The sequence below is a fragment of the Gorilla gorilla genome, chromosome 18, assembly GCF_029281585.2.
Source record: "Gorilla gorilla gorilla isolate KB3781 chromosome 18, NHGRI_mGorGor1-v2.1_pri, whole genome shotgun sequence".
NCBI lineage: Eukaryota > Metazoa > Chordata > Mammalia > Primates > Hominidae > Gorilla > Gorilla gorilla.
This window is the reverse complement of record NC_073242.2, coordinates 12,209,823-12,232,054: the sequence shown is the minus strand read 5'-3', so window position 1 is coordinate 12,232,054 and position 22,232 is coordinate 12,209,823. Positions and strand designations below refer to the sequence as shown.

Below are 22,232 nucleotides of genomic sequence, written 5' to 3'. Positions count from 1 at the left end.
TGATTTAGGTGGAGTACATTAAAACCCTCAGGGAAAATACAATTTCGAAACCTATAAGGTTATCTTTGTCTAGGAGCCTGGAAGAAGGTCTCCTTGTATAGATGAGGAACGTGGGACCCAGTGAAGGGACAGGCCCATGGTGGGTGCAGGAGGCATCCCCGGTTTTGGCCTGCCATTGTCCATTCTCTTGGTTCTCATAATGGCACCTCGCTTTTTCTTGCGGGAGCCAGCTAGGTTTGCTGGATACATCTGGTTAAATTTTACTTCAGATAAACAACATGAAGTTTTTCTAGTATACCTCAAGTATTGCATGGGCCATACACTGAAAAATAATTCACCATTTATTTAAAATTAAAATTTAACTGGATTTCCTATATTTTTATTTGCCACATTTAGCAATCGTAACGTATTTCAGCTCAAATGACTTAAACTTTTATTTTAAATTCAAGGGTACATGTGCAGGTGTGTTATATAGATAAACTCATGTTACAGGGGTTTGTTATACAGAGTATTTCATCACCTGGTATTAAGCCTAGTATCTATTAGTTATTTTTTTTCTGATCCTCTCCCTCCTCCCACTCTCCACCTTCAGGTAGGCCCCAGTGTCTGTTGTTCCCCTCTACATGTCCATGTGTTCTTATCATTTAGCTCCCACTTGTAAGTGAAAACATGCAATATTTGGTTTTCTGTTCCGGTGTTAATTTGCTAAGGATAATGGCCTCCAGCTCCATTCATGTTCCTGCAAAGGACATAATCTTGTTCTTTTTTTATGGCAGTATAGTATTCCATGGTGTAGCATACCACATTTTCTTTATCCAATCTACCATTGATGGGCATTTAGGTTGATTCTATATCTTTGCTATCATAGTTGGACTCAAATATTTAGGGTGGGTCTGACTTCTCCCACTCTGGCTCCAAGAGTAGACAGGTGACCGAGGCTTGGCCAATTAGCACATCTGGTCCCTTTGAATGATAGAGATTGATTCAGAGATGGGCACATGACCAAAAACAGGCCAGTGAGATTTAATTCTGGGGATGTGGCACTATTGAGAGAGAGATTATTTCTTTTTCTTGGAGCTCCTAAGCTGTGAAACTGGCTCCTATGATTGAACAAATGAGAGCCTGCTTGAAAAGTGAAGTCAAGCATGAGGAAAACAACTGAGAGGTGGCAAGAAGAAGAGAAAGAGGGAAGAGATTGAATCTCAAAAACATTGGAAGGCCTCCTGGGATCAGCCTCAACTGAATTTTACCTACATCTCTCAAGTCGATGGTGAGGACTATTTTAATGATGGTGGAAGTAAAGATAACAGTAGTAGTGTGATGGAGGTGACAGCAAAATTATCAGTGATGATGGTTTTGGAAAAGATCTATCTTCATCAAGATAGTGTTGGAGGGGTGATGAAACAGAATGGTCTGCAGAATCAAGGGAGAGTGTATTCTTGCTGGTGATAGCTCTGCCAGGGTGCTGATGCCCTTGATAATGAAGATGAGGATGACAGTGATGTAGATTAAGGTGGTATTGGGAAGGAAGAATAAAGGGAAAGGATAACTCTCAACCCCAGCCTATTACCGAGCCCTATCAATTGTACTCCCTCAACTTTTAAAAACTCTATCCACTTCACTCTCTGCTCACTGCTGCCCCCACCCTAGCCCAAGTCAGCAGGATCTTTCTGCTTCTTCTATGATGTCCTCCTAACTGGCCTTCTTGTTCCCTTTCTTGTCTCTCTATATTCTATATTCCACACTACAGCAAGCATAGTGAGATTTTTTAATACGTAAGTTAGAACATTTTACTTTTGTGCTGAAAATGGTTCAGTGGTTTGGAATAAAATTGAACTCTTTATCATGGATCTCAAGATCTGCATGACCTGACCAATTATTATACCCTCAATCTCATTTCCCTCTGGTTGCTCTTCCCTTACTACATTCTAGCCTGATGGCCCTTCTTTCGATTTCTCTAGAATGGACCAAACCCCTCTATAAGCCATTCTCTAGACATGGATACTTTTATAACCTTCGTGTCTCAGCATCAATGTCATTTCCTCAGAGAAGCCCAGTGAGATCTCCCCTCTGGTACTTTCTCTCATAGCACCCTGTCGTAAGCACGCTTTGATGATTCTCTTCCAACCTGACCAGCACTTACCAACTTTTGGACCTTGATACAATGGTCCCTTAAGAATGCATCACAGGAGTGCCAAGATTTTGCTTCCTCAGCCATAAGGTCAGCATTGAGGGGCCTTTAGTAGCTGTAACTCCTGAGGATTGGTCATCCCCAGTATCTGGAAGCCTCTTCTATTAATGAGCCATGCAAATATAGGTATTTTCTCTGTGTCCCCTGCTTTGTAAAAGTCTGGGAAGCCTGAATCCTATATTTCTTAAGGGCAGGACTTGTTTTTGGATTGTTCATGCCTGTATTCTTAACATAGACTATAGCATCAGACACATAGAAGGTACCGGAAGTATTTCTTGAAGGAGTAAAAGGTTTTATGGTGGTGAAGAAGATGGTGGAATTGATAAGAGTGATGGTGATGATAAAGAGGAGAGTGGTGCTGGTGCTGGTGGTGGTAGTGATGGTGATGGTGATGGTGATGGTGATGGTGATGGTGATGGTGGTGGTGGTGATGGTAATGACGGTGGTGGTGATAGTGGTAATGGTGGCGATGATGGTAGTGATGATGATGGTGGTGATAGTGGTAATGGTGGTGATGATGGTGGTGATGAGGATGGTGATGGTGGTGATGATGGTGGTGGTAATGGTTGGTGGTGACGGTGGTGGTTGGTGGTGATGGTGGTGGTGATGATGATGGTGATGACGATGGCAATGGTGGTGATGGCGATGATAGTGGTGGTGGTGATGGTGGTGGTGATGATGATGGTGATGACGATGGCAATGGTGGTGATAGCGATGATGGTGATGGTGGTGATGGTGGTGATGGTGGTGTTGTCCGTGGTGATGGTGATGGTGGTGGTGGTGGTGATGATGATAGTGATGGTGGTGGTGTTGGTGATGCTGCTGCTGGTGTTGATGGTGGTGATGATGATGATGGTGATGGTGGTGATGACGGTGTTGGTGATGATGATGATGGTGATGGTGGTGCTGTTGGTGATGGTGATGCTGCTGCTGGTGATGGTGGTGATGATGATGGTGATGGTAGTGATGATTGTGTTGTTGTTGGTGGTGATGATGATGATGGTGATGGTGGTGGTGGTGATGATGGTGGCAATGGTGGTGGGTATGATAATGAAGAAAGACTTTGGGGGTAGAAATGATAGATTCTGAGGACCTGGACTACCTCAGTGCCTTAGAGAACTTTTATGAAAAATTAATGTGCCTTTTCACATTCTAGTCAGCCCAGACTACACTCGAAGGTGGATTTTGGAGAAAGGGTACTTGGAGCTGGAGGGGCTCTTGGAGATGATTTGCAAATCCTGGCGGGACTGTGAGGCCCGCCACACCCCTTCTTCTTTCTGCCCCAGGTGGTCCCAAGGCCGCCTGCCCTTCCACACCGGCAGCCTCCAGCGCTCCAGGGCTGGGGACCGCCCCCGTCCATGCTGCGTGCGCACTCCGAGCTTTTCCTCGGCGAGGAGGAGGGCGCAGAGGGTCAGCTGCGCCCCGGCCAGAGCAGGAGCTGCAGGAAGACCCTGGAGAGCAGGGCTGGGAGTGGGGAGCTGGCAGTGTGGGGCCAAGAAAAAGGGCTGGGGCGGAAAGCCAGAGACAGAGGCAGAGAGGGGAGCATCTGGGATCGTGGGGAGGGTTCGTGGAGAGTGAGGCAGGGGAATGGAGGGAGTAAGAGCCCGGGGAAAGTGAGGATTTTGAAGTGAGACAGTCCGCTTGGGCTGGGCGTGGAGAGCCGAGGGTGGAGTGGGGCTGAGAGACGAGGGGGGTTAAGGCGCTGGTGGGGAAGGACTAGAGCTTCCAGGAGGGTCTGAAGGCGGAGGTGGAGGTCGGACAGCACAAGTGAGAGTGAGGGGGTCTGCAGGTAGAGCTGGCATTGGAGGGCTGGGAACGTGGACGGCGGCTGAGCGGGGCGCGCGTGCAGGTCGGAGCCGGCAGGTGAGGAGCCAGGGTCTAAGCTAGGGCCCGGGGTCCAAAGGAAAGGCTTTCAGATCTGAGCTCGGCGGCTCCGGCGGTGGAGCTGGGAGCCCGCGGTGGCCGGCTGGGGACGGGAGCAGGAGCAGAGGGGTCGCGCCTCGGCCACTGGAACCCGCGGCTGCTGGTCCTGGGCTCGGCGATGCGGGTGCACCTGGGCGGGCTGGCCGGCGCGGCTGCGCTGACTGGGGCGCTCAGCTTTGTGCTCCTGGCGGCCGCCATCGGCACGGACTTCTGGTATATCATTGACACCGAGCGGCTGGAGAGGATTGGCCCGGGGGCGCAGGACCTGCTGGGGTCCATCAATCGCAGCCAGCCCGAGCCTCTGAGCTCCCACTCCGGCCTCTGGCGGACCTGCCGGGGTAAGGGTGCACCCCGTGGCTGGGAGCTGTGGCTGCGAACGCCCCTTGCGCGGTGCCCTGCTCGCTTGGGACCTGTTGCTTGGCGCGCACTCCTCCCCCAAGTCCCTAAAATACAATGTCTAGGGACTCGGGGGGAAGGTGAGCAGAAGGCCGGGGCTGCGAAAACCCTTCCGAGAGGCACCCGGCTGTGATCCCATCTGCTCTAGCTCTCCCCGCGCCCTCCCCGGGTGGGGCACTTAGGGTGAGCATGGGGGCAAAGCAGCAGACGAGGGTGCTGCACAGAACTCCGGGGTCCTGCGCCCATGGATTCCTCTGTCCTATCCAGTGCAGAGCCCGTGCACACCGCTGATGAACCCCTTCAGGCTGGAGAACGTGACAGTCAGCGAATCGAGCCGGCAACTTCTCAGTGAGTCCGGGGAGGGTGAGGATGGAGGGAGCGCCCCGGTCCTAGCCGTGGGTTCTGGAGCCTTTCCCCAAACAGCCGGGCTTCGGGGCCTGCGGAGGGGGCGGCTGGGGTGGCCTCTGACAGCCCAGCCTGAGAATGGAGTGGGCTTAAGACCTGGGGGCAGGGTCTCTCCTGATCCACCTGTAACGTTTTGTGGTTTAGGGTTCATTCAGCTCACGTTGACTAATGGCTTTCTTTGCACCGTTTTGATTGATGGTTAAGACACAGGCCATCCCCTCAAGGGGCTCACAGTGGTGCTGGGACAAATGTGGAGACGCGCAGTTAGAGTCCAGCAGCATGAGGAAGGGAAGGTGGGAAGACCCTGCAGGGATCTAAATTAGCCTCGGGAGGTGAATGGTGAAAGAGAGGTCTCATTCCACAGATTCCATGCCAGCTGTTGTTTGTATTCACATTGCCTAGAACAAGGGCTTTGCAGTAGTGGGGTGCGATAACAATTTGCATATAAATATATGATTGGAGCCAGGCAATTAGGAGGTGGGAACAGCCCCTCCTCTCAGGTCCACTGTGTCCCTCTTATTCCTGGTTGGTTCTTAGTACCCAGCTCAGTGCCTGGAACTCAGTAAAAGTTGTGAGGACTGAAAGCAAGAAAGGAAATGGGATGAATGAGCATTTGTGGAGGGAGGGAAATAAACCTAACAGTTCAATTCATTGATGCTTGAGATAAGCCAGACATGGAGCGAACTGCTTTTCATCTATGTCTTCATTTGATTCCCACAGCCACACCCTATGAAGTTATTAGTATCATCCTTTCTGCCTTCATTTTTCCAATGAGGAGGCCCAGAGAGGTTCTGTAGGAGGATCTGATGAGGAAATGAAGACTGAGTTTCATAGACTTTGAAAATGTGGGCAGGTTTTTTTTTTTTTTGAGACAGGGTCTTGCTCTGTCCCCCAGGCTGGAGTACAGTGGCACAATCTTGGCTCACTGCAACCTCCTCCTCCCAGGTTCAAGCGATTCTCCTGTCTCAGCCTCCTGAGTAGCTGAAACTACAGGTGCCTGCCTCCACGTCGGGCTAATTTTTCGTATTTCTAGTACAAATGGGGTTTCACTATGTTAGCCAGGCTGGTCTCGAACTCCTGACCTCAGGTGATCTGCCCATCTCAGCCTTCCAAAGTGCTGGGATTACAGGTGTGAGCCACTGCATTGGTATCGGTTTTTTTTAAATAGTGATAGGAAACATAGTTACTATGTTTCCCAGGCTGGTCTTGAACTCCGGGGTCAAGTGATGTTCCTGCCTTGGCCTCCCAAAGTGTTGGGATTTCAGGTGTGAGCCACTGTGCCTGGCCTTCTCCCTCCACTCAACCCTACCCAGAGAAACAGGGTCTTGTTCTGTTGCCCAGGCTGGAATGCAGTGGCACCGTCTTAGCTCACTGCAGCCTCAAACTCCTAAGCTGAAGCGATCTTCCTGCCTTAGTCTCTCAAAGTGCTGAGCTTATAGGCATGAGCAGTTTTTGATAGACTTACTGAGGCTGGGGATAAAAAAATAAAGACAAGTGCCTAGCATGGCCCACAAGGCTTGGTAGGGTCCCTCTCCAGACCTCTCCAGCCCCATTCTCCCCTTTACTCCTTTCTTTCCAGCTGTGCTGGCCTTGGCCAGTTCTCGGAACATGCCAAGTTTCCTCCTGCCACAAATATTTTGCACATGCTGTTCCCTCTACCTGGAATCTCCCTGCTTTTATCCCACCAACTTGACTTGGCTAACTCCTAAGTGCAAATTGTATGACTTTTTTGGGGGGGGTTTAAATCTGACTCCCTCATTAGATTGAAAGCTCCATGGGGACAAGGACCATGTCTATCTTGCCACTGCTGAATTCCCAATATTTAGCATAGAACCTGGCACATAGTAGCCCATGAGTCAAAGTTTGCTGAACAAACATGTTAGTGAATGCAAATTATATTATATTGTAGGTGGAGCTCAATATATGTATTTATTATATGAATATATGGGTTTATGGTGAACCAGAACTGTTTCTCTAAAGTCCAGAGGCATGCTGGGAAATATTGAACAACTGGATCTCTGCAAAATTAAAAGAAAAAAAAAAGCCCTGGTTTGTAGCATTTGCCAATTTCTGTGGTGCAAATACTTCCACCATGGCCAATTTCAAGATACCAACATGATGTTACCTGGCTCACAAAATTCTCAAAAGCTTAACTGGCTCTTGTGAGTTGATATGAGTCAGCTCCAGCACACCACTGAGTTAAGTTCCACCAAAGGAGACATACCCTAGACACCTGGAATGTGTGGGAGTTGAGGAAAGGTGGAGGTACCGTGTGCTCTGTTCTGAGCCCCAAACTGCACAAGGGGAAACTGCGAGTGTCTTTGAAGCACTGTTTCAAGAATTATAAGAATTCGGCCAGGCGTGGTGGCTCATGTCTGTAATCCCAGCACTTTGGGAGGCCGAGGCAGGCAGATCACTTGAGGTCAGGAGTTTGAGACCAGCCTGGCCAACATGGTGAAACCCCATCTCTACTAAAAATACAAAAATTAGCCCGGTGTGGTGCCACATGACTGTAGCTACTCAGGAGGCTGAGTTATGAGAATCGCTTGAACCTGGGAGGCAGAGGTTGCAGTGAGCTGAGATTGCACCACTGCACTCCAGTCTGGGCAACAAAGTGAGACTCTCTCTCTCAAAAAAAAAAAAAAAAAGAATGATAAGAATTCTGGTCATGGAACTGAGGGAGATGAGGGTCACGTCCCAGGTAAAACCCCTACAAAACAGAGGACTTCCGTGATCCTGGGATAGGTGTCTTAACCTCTCTGAGCCTCAATGTTCACATCCGTCAAAACGAGATGTGGACACCATCGAGGGATATGGTTAGACTTCCATGAGAGGGAATAAAAATGGATGAACAAAACGGACCTTGCCTAGGACCAGTCATAAAGGAATGACCAGACTTGTCAGAAAGGAATGACTTGACATCGAGTTTCCAGACATATGGTAAGTGCTCAGTAAGCATGAGCTCTCCCTTTGCCCTTCCTTCCAGCCTCCTTCTAGAGGTGGTAACATCTATGGAGTGCTGATCCTTTGCCAAGCTGGGTGTGCACATTCAGGCGACTTATCACATCCATGGGTCAATTGGATGGCTAACCACAATAGGCACTGGGCTGGCTTCCTCTTCAGTCTTGACAGTGCAACAACCCTGCTTGTTTCAGGATTTTGAGAAAGAGCAGAACTCACATCCACAGTCTATTCACTCGTTCACCCTCAGTCCTAGGGCTAACCCGCAGTTTCACCACCAAGTAGGCACGTGGCCATGGGCCTTTCCTTATTTCCTTATACCTCTCTAAGCCTCAGTTCCCTCCTGTGCAAAATGAGGATAATTGTCATCTCTTTTTCTAAGGTTATTGTAAGGCTAAAACAGGAGAGTGTATTTAAAGAGCCTAATGTGGTGTCTGGCCTCCGTAAGTGTGCTGTAAGTGGTAGCTGCTATTATTCCCATTATATCATCCAGGAAAAAGGACAAGCTGCCCCTTCATACCATGTACTCCTTGTAAATCACCCCCAGAAAGAGCTTTTTTTTTTTCTCCGCATAATCTCTTTTTCTTCCAAAATGAATTTTGAGTTTGGTCCAAGCTCTTCTATTATATGAAGATGTTTCATTCCTTTAAGGACCTGCCGCAGAGGCCATAGAGGAGAAGCTAGCTGACAAGCAGCACGTTCGACAAGCAGCATGTTCTCTAAGTTCAGCCTCCTAGATAAATCCTGGTAGGGGTGTATGGGAAGAAAGCTTGATTTTTCCTCTAAGAAAACCCTCACAGAGAGACCACTTCAGTGCCAAGTAATTTGCTGTAATCACCTGGCAGATGGAGGACCCTTAGGGAAGTCCCATGATCTAACTTGCCTCCTGATGTGATTTGGCTGTGCCCCCACCCAAATCTCATCTTGAATTGTAGCTTCCTTAATTCCCATGTGTTGTGGGAGGGATCTGGTGGGAGGTAATTTTGGGGCGGGTCTTTCCCACACTGTTCTTGTGGTAGTGAACAAGTCTCCCGAGATCTGATGGTTTTATAAAGGGGGTTCCCCTGCACAAACCCTCCTGCCTGCCGCCATGTAAGATGTGACTTTGCTCCTCATTCACCTTCAGCCAGGATTGTGAGGCCTCCCCAGCCATGTGGAACTGTGAGTCCATTAAACCTCTTTCCTTTATAAATTACCTAGTCTCGGGTGTGTCTTTTTCTTTTTCTTTTCTTTTCTTCTTCTTCTTCTTTTTTTTTTTTTGAGACGGCGTTTCACTCTTGTCGCCCAGGCTGGAGTGCAATGGTGCGATCTCGGCTCACTGCAAACTCCGCCTCCTGGATTTAAGCAATTCTTCTGCCTCAGTCTCCCAAGTAGGTGGGATTACAGGTGCCCACCACCACACCCGGCTGATTTTTGTATTTTTAGTAGAGATGGGGTTTCACCACGTTGGCCAGGCTGATCTCGAACTCCTGACCTCAGGTGGTCTGCCTGCCTCGGCCTCCCAAAGTGCTGGGATTACAGGGTGGGCCATTACGCCCAGCCAGGTATGTCTTTATTAGCAGCATGAAAACAGACTAACACACCTCCTTAATTCTGCTTAGCTACCTTGGGAGAGTGGAGTTGAGCAGAAATATCAGGTCCTTAAACAGGTACATCCCAATAACCTCCACTCTTTCAGCCACAGAGAGAAGTTTTCAATGAAACAGGTTCCTTGTCAGCAAAATCCACTTTGCTGAAATGTTTCGTCTTCCAGGTTAGCTCTGGGGAAGTCGTGGGTTTGTTTCTTGGGCTAGGGACTGGAATTATTTTTGGTGGAAAGGAGGTCTTCAAATTCAGCACAGTGTAGATTAAAGAGCTGTGGTCTAGAATGATCCAGTCTAGCTGTATCAGCCAGGAACTTTTTGGTGGCAAGTGACAGAAACTCAAATCTTACTGGCTTCAATAAAAAAAGAAATTACTGGTTCATGTAACTGAAAAGCTCACGTCTGCTGGAATCCACTGTTAAACTCAATTTCTTTCCTCTTCTTTTTGGGCTTTGCTTTCTTCTGTTTGGGTTCTGCTTTCAGCTAAATCCTCTCCCACCTTAGCAACCCTAAAAAGGGTGACGTTCTGTTTCTCATGAATTCCACCAAACTTTCAGCTAGGTTTTCCACTGGACCACATTGGGTGACATGCTCAGTCCTGAGCCAGTCCCTCCAGCCAAGGGGATGGAATATGCTGATTGGCCGGGCTGAGTCATGTGCCCACTTATAACTGGAGTGGGTTGGGATCAGCTCCACAGATAAGGGTGGGAAGGTGAGGAGGATTGGTCACATGATCACAGGCAGCTCAAGGTGCTGTCATTAGGTGTAGGGGCAGGCAAAACCCACATGTGCCTACATCACTGGGGTTCAAACCCTGGCCTTCTTGCTAGCTGTGTGACTTTTTTTTTTTTTGAGACATGGTCTTGCTCTGTTGCCCAGGCTGCAGTGTAGTAGCACAATCATAGCTCACTGCAGCCTTGAACTCCCAGGCTCAAGCAATTCTCCTGCCTCAGCCTCCCAAGAAGCTGGGACCACAGATGTGCACCATTACACCCGACTAATTTTGTATTATTTTTTGTAGAGATGGGGGTCTTACTATTCTGCCCAGGCTGGTCTGAAACTCCTGGGCTCAAGCGACCCTCCTGCCTTGGCCTCCCAAAGTGCTGGGATAACAGGCCTGAACCACTGTGCTCGGCCAGCTGTGTGACTTCTGATGAGTCACCTGCATCCACAAATGGGCTGTTCTAAGATGAAATGAGATCACATAAACAAAGCGGCCAGCCCTGGACTCTGTGCATAGTAGGAGCTCACTTATTGCCTCCTCTTCCTGCTCTAATTCACATTACCTTCCTGAGCCTCAAGCTTTTCATCTATGAAATAGAGCTAATCATCGCAGACCCACCAGATGCACTTATTTGCTCAGTACATATTGATTTCATCCCCAGTACTGGACCAGCTGCCTGGTGTAGAACATGATGAGACAGTTGCTGTGTGCTGGACACCATTCTGAGCTCTTGACTTGTATCTACTCATTTAATCTTCACAACAGCCCAAGAGGCACTATTATTATCATCATCACTTTGCAGATGAGGCAATGGAGATGTAGAGAAGTCAGGTATGATATCTAAGTTTGCACAGTAACTGGAACTTCTAGGATTTGAACCCTAGCAGTTTCCTTTCCTTTCCCTTCCTTTCCCTTCCTTTCCCTGCCTTTCCCTGCCTTTCCCTGCCCTTCCCTGCCCTTCCCTGCCCTTCCCTACCCTTCCCTGCTCTTCCCTGCCCTTCCCTGCTCTTCCCTGCCCTTCCCTGCTCTTCCCTGCCCTTCCTTTCTCTTTTCGTGTCTCACTCTGTTGCCCAGGCTGGAGTGCAGTGCTGAGATCTCGGATCACTGCAGCTTCCACCTCCTGGGTTCAAGCAATTCTCCTGAGCCTCCTGCCTCAGCCTTCTGAGTAGCTGGGACTACAGATGTGCACCACCATGCCCGGATCATTTTTGTATTTTTAGTAGAGATGGGGTATTCACCATGTTGGCCAGGCTGGTCTCGAACTCTTGACCTCAAGTGATCCACCCGCCTCGGCCTCCCAAAGTGCTGGGATTACAGGCATAAACCACTGCACCCAGCCTACTCAGCAGTTTGTTTCTACTCCATTGAAGCAATGCAACTCTGAGTATAGTTTCAGTGTAATGTGTGTATATTAAGATTAGAGGTCATGGTAGCCCAGAGGAGCTCCTAGCCTGTTTCTGGGGTTCAGAGTCCTGCTATCCAACATTGCCTCTTTCAGACAGGAAACCAGAGACCTGCATTACGAGACGGAACAGCAGGTTCAGAGCCATGAGGCAGGACTGAGCTTGGTATGTTCCAGAAATAGCAGGAAGGCTGGTGTTTCTGGAGGGTGGTGTGGAAAATGCTTCTTCAGGGCACTTCCTGTTTGTTTTTTCTATGTGTTACCTCAGCTGTGTCTCCTAAGAGCCCATGAGAGAGGCCAGGCTGGTCAGATGAGGACACCAGACCCAGAGAGGTCAAATGCCTTGTCCAACACAGCATGCCCGCGGTGGAAGCTGAACTGAGAGGAAGTGGCCTGGCCAGGCTGTCCTCTGAGGAGGCGAGGTTGGAAAAATCACAAGATTGGATTTCCAGTTTTTCTGGGTGCTGGGCTGTTGCAGTGACATGGAAAATTAAAACCAGCCCACCCACGATGCCCGGTGCAAATTGCAAGAGTGGAGGAGGTGAGGGACAGAGCAAGGATTGGGGACATAAATGCTTGAAGAGGCTGCCTGAGCCCAGGAGGGAGGAACTCTCAGTGTGATTTATGCATAGCTGTGCTGCAGACAGTCAGGGAAGGAGCAGGTGCCTGTGGATCTTCGCTCCTCTGGGCACAAGGGCCTGGGCTTCAGGCTGCCTTTCTGAGGTGCCCATTAAAAAATAAAGGCCACATTTTAAACTAACGAAAGTTCATATTTAAAGTAAGTCCACTTCTGGCTGGGCGCAGTGGCTCACACCTGTAATCCCAGCAATTTGGGAGGCCAAGGTGGGCGGATCACTTGAGGTCAGGAGTTTGAGAGCAGCCTGGCCAACATGGCAAATCCCTGTCTCTACTAAAAATACAAAAATTAGCCAGGTATGGTGACATGCGCCTGTAGTCCCAGCTACTTGGGAGGCTGAGCCACGAGAATTGCTTGAGCTCAAGAGGCAGAGGTTTCAGTGGGCCGAGATCACACCATTGCACTACAGCCTGGGCAACAGAGTGGGACCCTGTCTCTCACACACACAAGTCCACTTCTTAGTATCAGCCATGTGAGTCTTCTAAGAAGTTCACCATACCAGTTTGAAACAGTGAAAAACAAGGTCTGTATAGCCTCACTGCCCACAGATGGAGAGATGGCTAGACATTTATAGGTGTATATTCATGTTGTGGAATATTATATGGCCTATAAAAAGAATATACTAATGCATATTAGTATTAATATTACATAGCCTATAGAAAGAATATATTAAGATGTACTGTGGAATGAAAAAAGCAAGTTACAGAGTGTTATGGGCAGCAGGATGTCATTTATTATCCCCCCTCAAAGAAACTCCCCAATATTACACCTTTTCTGTGGGTATATAACAAAATTTTAAGATGCACGTTTACCTTATGTGCCATTAAGATAGACAAATATACTGCCAATTATGACTGTGAGATGCAGTGGATGGCCATACTCTATTTTCAGATCTGTTAAAGTATGATAAAGGCTGGGCATGGTGGCTCACGCCTGTAATCCCAGCACTTTGGGAGGCCGAGGCAGGTGGATCACTTGAGCTCAAGAGTTCTAGATCAGTCTGGGCAACATGGTGAAACCCTGTCTCTACCAAGAATACAAAAAATTAGCCGGACGTGGTGGCATGCACTTGTGGTCCCAGCTACTTGGGAGGCTGAAGTCGGGGGTTGCTTGAGCCTGGGAAATGGAGGTTGCAGTGAGCCGAGATAAGGCCCATGGCACTTCAGCCTGGGTGTCAGAGTGAGACCCTATCTCAAAAACAAACAACAAACAAAGTATAATCAAGTGTGCATTGTAGAATTTGAGGAATATGTGAATATATAGAAAAATTATAAATATATGGACAAAAACTGGGAAGATGCACACTGAGTCATTTACAGAGAGTCACTCTGGAAAGGAGAGGAAGACACAGGGCTTGGGGTGGCCAAGAGGGTCTTGTTTCCTTTTTTTTTCTTTTTTTACCTCTTTTGAGATGGAGTCACTCTCTGTCACCCAGGCTGGCGTGCAGTGGTGTGATCTCGCCTCACTGCAGCCTCCGCCTCCCAGGTTCAAGTGATTCTCCTGCCTCAGCCTCCCGAGTAGCTGGGATTACAGGTGCACATCACCACGTCCAGCTAATTTTTGTATTTTTAGTAGAGACGGGTTTTCGCCATGTTGGCCACACTGATCTCAAACTCCTGGCTTCAAGTGATCTGCCTGCCTTGGCCTCCCTAAGTGCTGGGATTACAGGCATGCATCGTGCCGGGCCTTGTTTTAATTTTTTCTAAGAAGAATGTTATCATGTGTTGATGTAAAGCAAGCTCCAAGAGGGCTGCCTCTGTGGTTGGATTTCTCATTAGTGTGGCTTGTAGGGCTATTTGTGACCCTGGCTCACCTCTCCAGCTGCAAGAGCTGAGATATTGCTACTTTGGATGTCTCCTACTTCTGGATGTTGGCATTTTCTGTCCCCACTTTTGGGAATCCCTCTCCTACTTCTCAGCCCAGTTAACGCCTCACTGTCTTGTCTCCAGGTCTCAGCTGAGACCTCTCCCCACTCAGGAAGGCTTTAACTTCTCAAGCTGGAGTACGTGTCCATGTCTGCAGTCCCACGACCCCTTTGTCCACTTCTTTTGTAATCTCATTCCAGCTCTGACACTTCATGGCCATTGGATCTTGGGGTAGTTGATATAAGTTCCTTGAACCTCAATTTTCCCACCTGTGAAATGGGAATTAAAAACTCCTACCTGGTAGAGTCTAAGTTGATGATGAGAAAGAGACAAGTATTCTCATATTCAGTGCCCACAGCTCTGCAAGTTCAGAGTCCAGTTGACAGGTGAGGAAAACAAGGCTTTTGAGCAATGATGTGGTTTGCTTGGGTAACAGGCGGAGTCAGGATTTGAACCCACGTCTTTGCTCAGAGATTCCTGCTCTTTCCATATCCTAACAATACCTCTTGGAGACCATGAAGAGGCAGCCCCCATCCTCCAGGACAGACTCAAGGACACACACATATATATATAAAATTTTAAAAGCTACTGCCTTACCAGGCATAACAGGACTGCATAGCTCTGAGCTCTTCCTGAAGTCTCAAAGTCACACTGACAAGGTTAGGAAATAAAGGCGGTGAAATTTCTTCCTTGTAGTAAGTGGATCCTGAGACCTTCTTCTTTTGCCAGAGCTTTTGATGTTCCTGGGGTAAGAGACATCCCCCGCTCTGCGTTAGAGGATTGACCGCTCGGGGCTTCCTGACCTCACAAGCATCATGGAAGACTGCTTTCCCAACTGAGCAGCTCTTCGAACAGCATGATAATGGAGCAGTCACAAACACTTTTGCTGTTTGTTTTTGGTGTGAACATCTTTGCTTCTTTCTGGGGTTGCTTTTCCCTTGACTTGTAGCAAAGCATTTTTGCGTCTAAAATATCTCTGCACTTGGGCACACACGTTTACCATTGATGAAACAATGGCCTGCCAATATTTTATTTTATTTTATTTTTTTGAGATGGAGTCTCACCCTGTCACCCAGGCTAGAGTGCAGTGGCACAATCTCAGCTCACTGTGACTTCCGCCTCCCAGGTTCAAGCTATTCTCCTGCCTCAGCCTCCCAAGTAGCAGGGATTAGAGGCCTGTGCCACCAAGCCCAGCTAATTTTTGTGTTTTTAGTAGAGACGGGGTTTCACCATGTTGCCCAGGCTAGTTTTGAACTTCTAACCTCAGGTGATCCGCCTGTCTCAGCCTCTCAAAGTGCTGGGATTACAGGTGTGGGCCACCACACCCAGCCAACATTTTAATATTACTAGTAATTCCATGTAATAATCACAGGTTTCATCTATTGAGTTCCTACTGTATGCCATCCAAGACGTGGTACTGTGTGGATGGTGTCACTCCTAAAAAGATATGCTTACGTACTAAGCCCCAGTACCTGCGAATGTGACTTATTCAGAAAGAGCATCTTTGCAGGTGTAATTCAGACTCTCGAGATGAGATAATCTTGAACTAACTTGGTGGGCCCTAAATCCTATGACAAGTGTCCTTATGAGAAGAGGAGAAGGTGGCCACGTGTGGATGGAGGTAGGGATTGGAGTGATGTAGCCACAAGCCAGGGAGCATCACAGATTGCCAACGGCTCCCAGGACATAAGAGAGGCGGGGAAGGATTCTCCCCTAGAACCATCAAAGGGAACACAGTCCCGTTGATATCTTGATTTTGTACTTCTGGCTTGCAGAACTGTAAGAGACTAAATTCCTGTTGCTTGGAAGCCACCCAGTTTGCCTTCATGTGTTACAGTGGCCACAGGAAACACATACCACCACCTGATCTAAGAACAAGGCCCCCCCACCACCACTGCCCACCTATTTTTCTGCATAATCACACTTATTTCCTTTGTGACACGTCACAGCCTGCAATGATCTTTGTTTCCTTGCTTCCTGGCTACTCTGTCTCCTGTGCCCATCTTTGAACTCCATGAGGGCAGTGGCCTTGTTCAATGAGGTGTCCCCAGGCCCTAGGACAGGGCTTGGCCCTCACTGGGGACCCCAAGGCATTAGTTTCTGAATGAATGCATGCGCTCAGGATTGAGTTCAGTGCTTTTGAAAACACTGCTGGTGGCATGCCTGTAATCTCAGCACTTTGGGATGCCAGGGTGGGTGGATCACTTGAGGTCAGGAGTTCAAGAGCAGCCTGACCAATATGGTGAAATGCTGTCTCTACTAAAAAAAATACAAAAATTAGCCAGGAGTGATGGTGGGTGCCTATAGTCCCAGCTCCACAGGAGGCTGAGACAGGAGAATTGCTTGAACCCAGGAAGTGGAGGTTGCAGTGATCTGAGATGGCACCATTGCATTCCAGCCTGGGTGACAGAGTGAGACTCCATCTCAAAAAAACAAAAAACAAAAAACAAAAAAAAAATCAAAAAAGAAAAAAGAAAACATTGCCAATCAGGAAAACAACCCTGCAGGGAGGTCTTAGGTCTTAAATATTTTTTATAAATGAGGAAATGAGGGCTCACAGAGGTGAAGGGACTTACCTAAGGTCACATGGTGAGTAAGAGTATCTGGCTGGCCTCAGACCCAAGATCCTTCTCTCCCAAGAACATCAACAGGGAATGACAGAACTGAGATGGAAATCCAAGGTTCAGAAAGTTTGCTTTTGAGTCCAACGCAGTAGCTGTCCCCACATCATCCCTCTCTAGCTGTTAAAGGCAGAGACACCTTTAACAGCTTCAGGGGCTGTGGGAGAAGGAAAGGGCCAATTAGATATGCAGAGTAGAGGGAAGGGAAGTGGCTTTCGTTGAGGGCTTGAGCCCAAGTCATCTGCTATGGTCCTCATGTCAAGATGAATATGGTCCATTTCCATTTTTCAAATGAGAAAATTGAAGCTCAATGAGGCAGCTCCTCCGAAGTCACATGGCTAGTAAGAACCACGCTCAAGTCTGACTCTAAATACTCCATGCTTTCCTTTAAAATTTACTGCCTCAAATGGAAGGTCTATGATCATGTGGACTTAGCCTGGCATCTCTGAATTGACACATGGCTGTCTGAGTCTCTTAAGGCACCACTTTCACCTGACATTACAGCAATTTATGTCTACATGTGAACTTCCTTTCTGAATTATAAGTTCCAAGGAGGTGGGATTTATGTCTGATCCAACTTTGTACCTCTACAATACCCATCCCAAAATAAGGCACCTATTAGATGCTCAGTAAATGCTCAATTTCCTTCCTTCTTTCTTTCTTTCTTTCTTTCTTTCTTTCTTTCTTTCTTTCTTTCTTTCTTTCTTTCTTTCTTCTTTCTTTCCTTCCTTCCTTCCTTCCTTCCTTCCTTCCTTCCTTCCTTCCTTCCTTCCCGCTCTCATTCATTAACTCAGCCATCCATTGCGCAGGGAGCATGTACTACATTCTAGGTTCTGTGTTGCAAGTTATTGGGCATTCAGGGATGTGCAAGAATACATCACAAGAAAGAAGAAATTTTCCAGGTCCTGCTGGCCTTTGATTCCTGCCACCTCTGTCCTGCTCCATCATATCCTTTCCCGCTTGCCAGTGCCTGGGAGAGCCCCTGGCCCCTGCCAGTTCCCTCCAGCCAGAGACCAGTGGGGACACCCCTGCAGTTCAAGTTGGGGTTTATTACTCATTGCAGCAAAGGAGAACACACTCCATGGGGAGCTGTGGGGTATCTCAGCAAGAGGTTGCTAGGAAGGACTTACGGATTCGGGCTTTGATGGGGTGTCTTTGGAGGGTCTGAGGATGTGGAGGTTTGTTCTGGACTGGGTAATATCAGGAAGTGGAGACAATTCTGTGACAAATATCTCCATCTTATCTATAGGGAGGCAGACTGGCTGTGATTGAGAAAGTAGGGACAGTCATATGAGCTGGGAGAAGGAGGCATTTGATATTTTGTGGGTGGCACAGAGACCTTGTTTACACCTCTGCTTGGGCAGCCTGTGAGGTGCCCTTGCTGGGTCTCATTGTATTGTGGTCTCAGATGACCTCGTCTGATGTCGGAGTTCCAAGAGATTATATCCAGCAGAACACCGCAGCCTAGCTATGAGCGCCATGCCAGTTCCCAGAAGCTGAAAACTGTTTCTTTCTTTCTCTCCATCACAGGAGTTCATTAGAGGCTTGTTGATGAATGGGAATCAGGTCTCCTGACCTGAGATATCTGTGTTTGGTTGTAACAGGCTTTCCACATTAGCAAAAGGTTTACAAGATTTCATGCATATTATTTCATTTAGGTAGCCCAATACCAAGCTGAGAAACAATAACAATGAACACTTGTATTAGGTTTATGATGTGACAAGCACCATTCTAAGAAGTTTGTCCATATTACCTCTTCGTCAGTACACGATCCTGTGAAGTGCATACTCTTAGTATTCCCATTTAGCTGATGAGAAAACTGAGGCTTGAAGGTTATAAAGTAACTTGCCTACAGACCCTCAGCTGGAAGTGATAGGGCTGACATTGGAACCCTGGTGAGCATAGGTGGCAGGTGTTGCATCAATGTTTACTGAAACAACAAACGGAGAAGTGTGGTGACCAGTTGTCCTGGTTTATCCTGCCTGGTCCCTGTAGACACCTATGGTCATGGTAGATAATTTAATACAGTTGATGATTGTTTGATTCTCAAAAGTGTGATCTGGATGGTCAATCATACAGGTACTCTGTCAACATGCGTGCAAGAGAGGAACTGTCTGTGACTTGTTTATTTTTGTCTTCATACCAGTGCTCAGCGTGGAGCTAGACTCACAGCAGACACTCTTAATATGTTTGCTGAATTTAATAAGTTCTAGATCAGTGGGCAGGTGTTTTCACTCTTATTTTGCCAACGAGGCTCAGAGTGGTCCAGTCATTTGTCCAAAGTCACACAGCTTGTATGTCACAGACTCTTTTTCAGTGGTATTTTGACTGTAACCCCTCACTCTGAAACTACATATCCACCACGTCCCAAGTAACCCAGCCCCCACAAAATTGGTGGTGATGATTATTTTTATCATATCCACATTCCAAAGGGGACTATCTTCCCCAAGTGCATTCAGAGATGTGGCTAGCGATGGGAACATGTCCAAGTAGAACAGAACTTGGAATCAATATTCATGTTCCAAAACCACAATCCTGGGAAAAAAATGTAGCAAAGAATAGGGCACACACACCAAGAAAGCTAAACCAAATTTCAGCAGGAGATTTTATAGCTCTCTCCTGGGTGGCTTGCTCTTACCCAGGCGTTTAATCGAATGTGGACATCAAGGCAGCTTGCAGCATGACTGGGGAACTCACATGGGGCTGCCACGGCTGCATCAACTCTGGGAAACCTCATTAATTTCTGAACGAGAAATGATTTCCTTTCTCGGCCACAGTCTGAGACAATGGTGTGTGGGGGATGGATTTTAAAGGACTAAGTTTTTGCATGAGCTGTGGTACTTCCCTGCCCAAGACTTTTCCCTGAAAAAGAAAGAAAGGAAGAAAGAAAGAAGGAAGGAAAGAAAGAAAGAAAGAAAGAAAGAAAGAAAGAAAGAAAGAAAGAAAGAAAGAAAGGAAAGACCACAGGTCTCATCCCCTGTAATCATATTTTATCCCAGGACAGCCTTGGGAGGAAGTTCAGTCTTGTTTTCTTGACTCACCAAAGTTAGTGCCAATTGAGGGACTGAAGGCAAAACGTTTTGGTCAGAGTGGAGGTCACGGGCCAAGTTATGATTATCACCATCATCTTTATTATTGATAGAGTTATGATTTATTTAGTGCCTGCTCTACGGGACGCAACACTGCACATCTTACTACATTGCCCCATGTTGCCCAATGATCTTTACAAGTATTATTCTCATGATAATTCTGTGAGCCGTATACTTTTACCTCCATTTCATAAGAAGTGGAAATGGAGGTTCTGAGTAATTAAATGACATGCCCAGGACCCCACAGTCAGCCTGAATTAGAGTGCAAATAATCCGGCTCTGACGTCTATATTTTTCATCGCCATGAGGTCATCTCTTGGGCTCCCTCAGTTTTTTTCTTATTTCCTAGAAACTGACATATTTTCCTGCCTGAGAGCCACACTGTCTAGCTCAAAATTCACTCATTCACTCACTCATTCATTCACTACATTGTCAACACATATCTCTTCAGCACTTACCATGTCCCAGAACAGAACCTCTGCTAGAAACTCAGGGATACAATTGTGCACAGGGAAATAAGATCCTCTTTGCCAAAGAGCTCATGTTCTGTCAGGTGAGACGTAAAAGTGACTCAGATGCCCTCAACACCAGGTAATAAATGCCTGTCCCTATGGGGTGCTGAGGGGGCACAGAGGAAGGGCACTTGACTGGGTGGACAGTGGTGAATGCAGTGTAAGGAAAGACTTCCCAGAACAAATGATGCTTAGCCTGCACTGAAGGATAGGAAAGTATTTATTTTCATACCTATCCTATTGCCAAAAGGATTTAAAGACGCTTGGCACCCAGCTTATAGTAAACAACCAATACACATTTGGTAAATGAAGGATGGATAAAAAAATAACTTTGCACTTGTTTCCCTTTTTTCTTTGGCTGCTGGGAAGCTCAGAGTCAAATAGTGGCAGAGGTACAGACCCTGAAACCTTAGACTTCCTCCTCCTCCATTCACCCCTCATCATGGGTCTTGACTTTCTTGTCATTCGTCTTTTCCACTTGCTGATTTTATAGGTTGTATTATTATTTATCTTTGACTGTTTGGGCCTGGGAGTTCTCTAGAAATGGCCCCAGATCCTACTAGAGAGGAGGCAAGAGAAATACATTCAATGCAGGACTGTTCTCCCGGTGGATCCATTTGGCTCTGCAACCCGGGGGCAGCATCTCCCCCTTCACTTTGGTTATCACACACATCACGTGGTCTTCAAGCCCTGAGATTAACAGTGTCCCCGTTAGTTCTCTCAATGCCCAAAGCCCTTCATCCACACAGTCCCTGCTCCCCCAAAAAGCTTTTTCCCATCCCAAAAGCTTGCATGATGCAATCAAGGTGCTGGCAAAAACTTTAAACCAAACAAAACCCAGAAAGCTTGCATGAGGCTCCTCCTTGTGGTGACAAATATGTTCTTGCAGAGAACGGGGCCGGCACTCCAGTCAGTGAAGCCAGCCTTGAGAGAAGGATAACTTCCAAATGATCAGCAAGTGCTGTCCCCAAAATGCCATGCTAAGGACCACAGGGGTTTTTAGATCTCTTAAGGTCCCACGGCGGTGGAGGCAGAGCCAAGGCCCAAACCGCTGCCAGCCATCCCCCAGTCCCAAGTTCTTCCTAACACTCCGGCTCTTGTAATGAATAATTAAGGATGCATGTGATCATCTGCATTGTGGCTTCTCTCTTGTTAGAAACCAGCTCTGGCCAGGCACAGTGGCTCACACCTGTAATGCCAGCATTTTGGGAGGCCAAGGCAGGAGGATCGCTTGGGCCCAGGAGTTTGAGACCAGTCTGGGCAACATATCAAGACTTCATCTTTACCAAAAATAAAAAAATTAGCTGGGTGTGGTTGTGCACACCTGCAGTACCAGCTACTCAGGCAGCTTAGGTGAAAGGTTTCCTTAAGCCCAGGAGGTTGAGGCTGCAGTGAGCCATGGTCGTGCCACTGTACTTCAGCCTGGGTGACAGAGCAAGACCCTGTCTCAAAAACAAAACAAACAACAACAAAACAACAACAACAAAGCACACAGCCTTGCACGAGATGAGCCTCAACCACTGTTGTCATGGTCATCATCATCATCAGAAACAGTAGAAGTAATCGTCATAGGGGCAGTGACACTGTGGATTTTCCCCAGCTCTAGTAGGTGCTCGGGAAGTGTTTGTTGATTGAAGAATGTTAGTAACTGTCCTCTGCCTGGTATCCTCTCTGTCTCTTCTAAGCGATGCATGGGACATTTGTGATTCTGCTGCCGCTCAGCCTGATCCTGATGGTTTTTGGGGGCATGACGGGGTTTCTGAGCTTCCTCCTCAGAGCCTACCTCCTCCTCCTGCTCACTGGAATTCTCTTCCTCTTTGGAGGTAGGTGCCCACCCTGCCTAGGGCTCTGGCTTGTGGTCTGGGGATTGGGCAATGGGTACTGTGTATGAACCCTCAGCAAACGAGGGGGATCCCAGGGCCT

General features: G+C 47.6%; 1 protein-coding gene across 2 annotated transcripts in view; it reads left to right on the top strand.

Moving 5' to 3' along the window:
* Positions 1-3,562: 3,562 nt before the first annotated feature.
* The window catches only part of TMEM114 (transmembrane protein 114), a 50,986-nt gene continuing 32,316 nt past the window's right edge, over positions 3,563-22,232 (top strand). The window contains exons 1-3 of one of the 2 annotated variants that reach the window (XM_031002892.3): positions 3,563-4,452; positions 4,778-4,858; positions 21,995-22,132. In XM_031002892.3, the coding sequence (XP_030858752.2) occupies positions 4,233-4,452; positions 4,778-4,858; positions 21,995-22,132 (439 nt within the window). In that variant the 5' untranslated portion in view covers positions 3,563-4,232. The remainder of the gene's footprint in view (positions 4,453-4,777; positions 4,859-21,994; positions 22,133-22,232) is intronic. The other variant, XM_063699788.1, reaches the window with a different exon arrangement.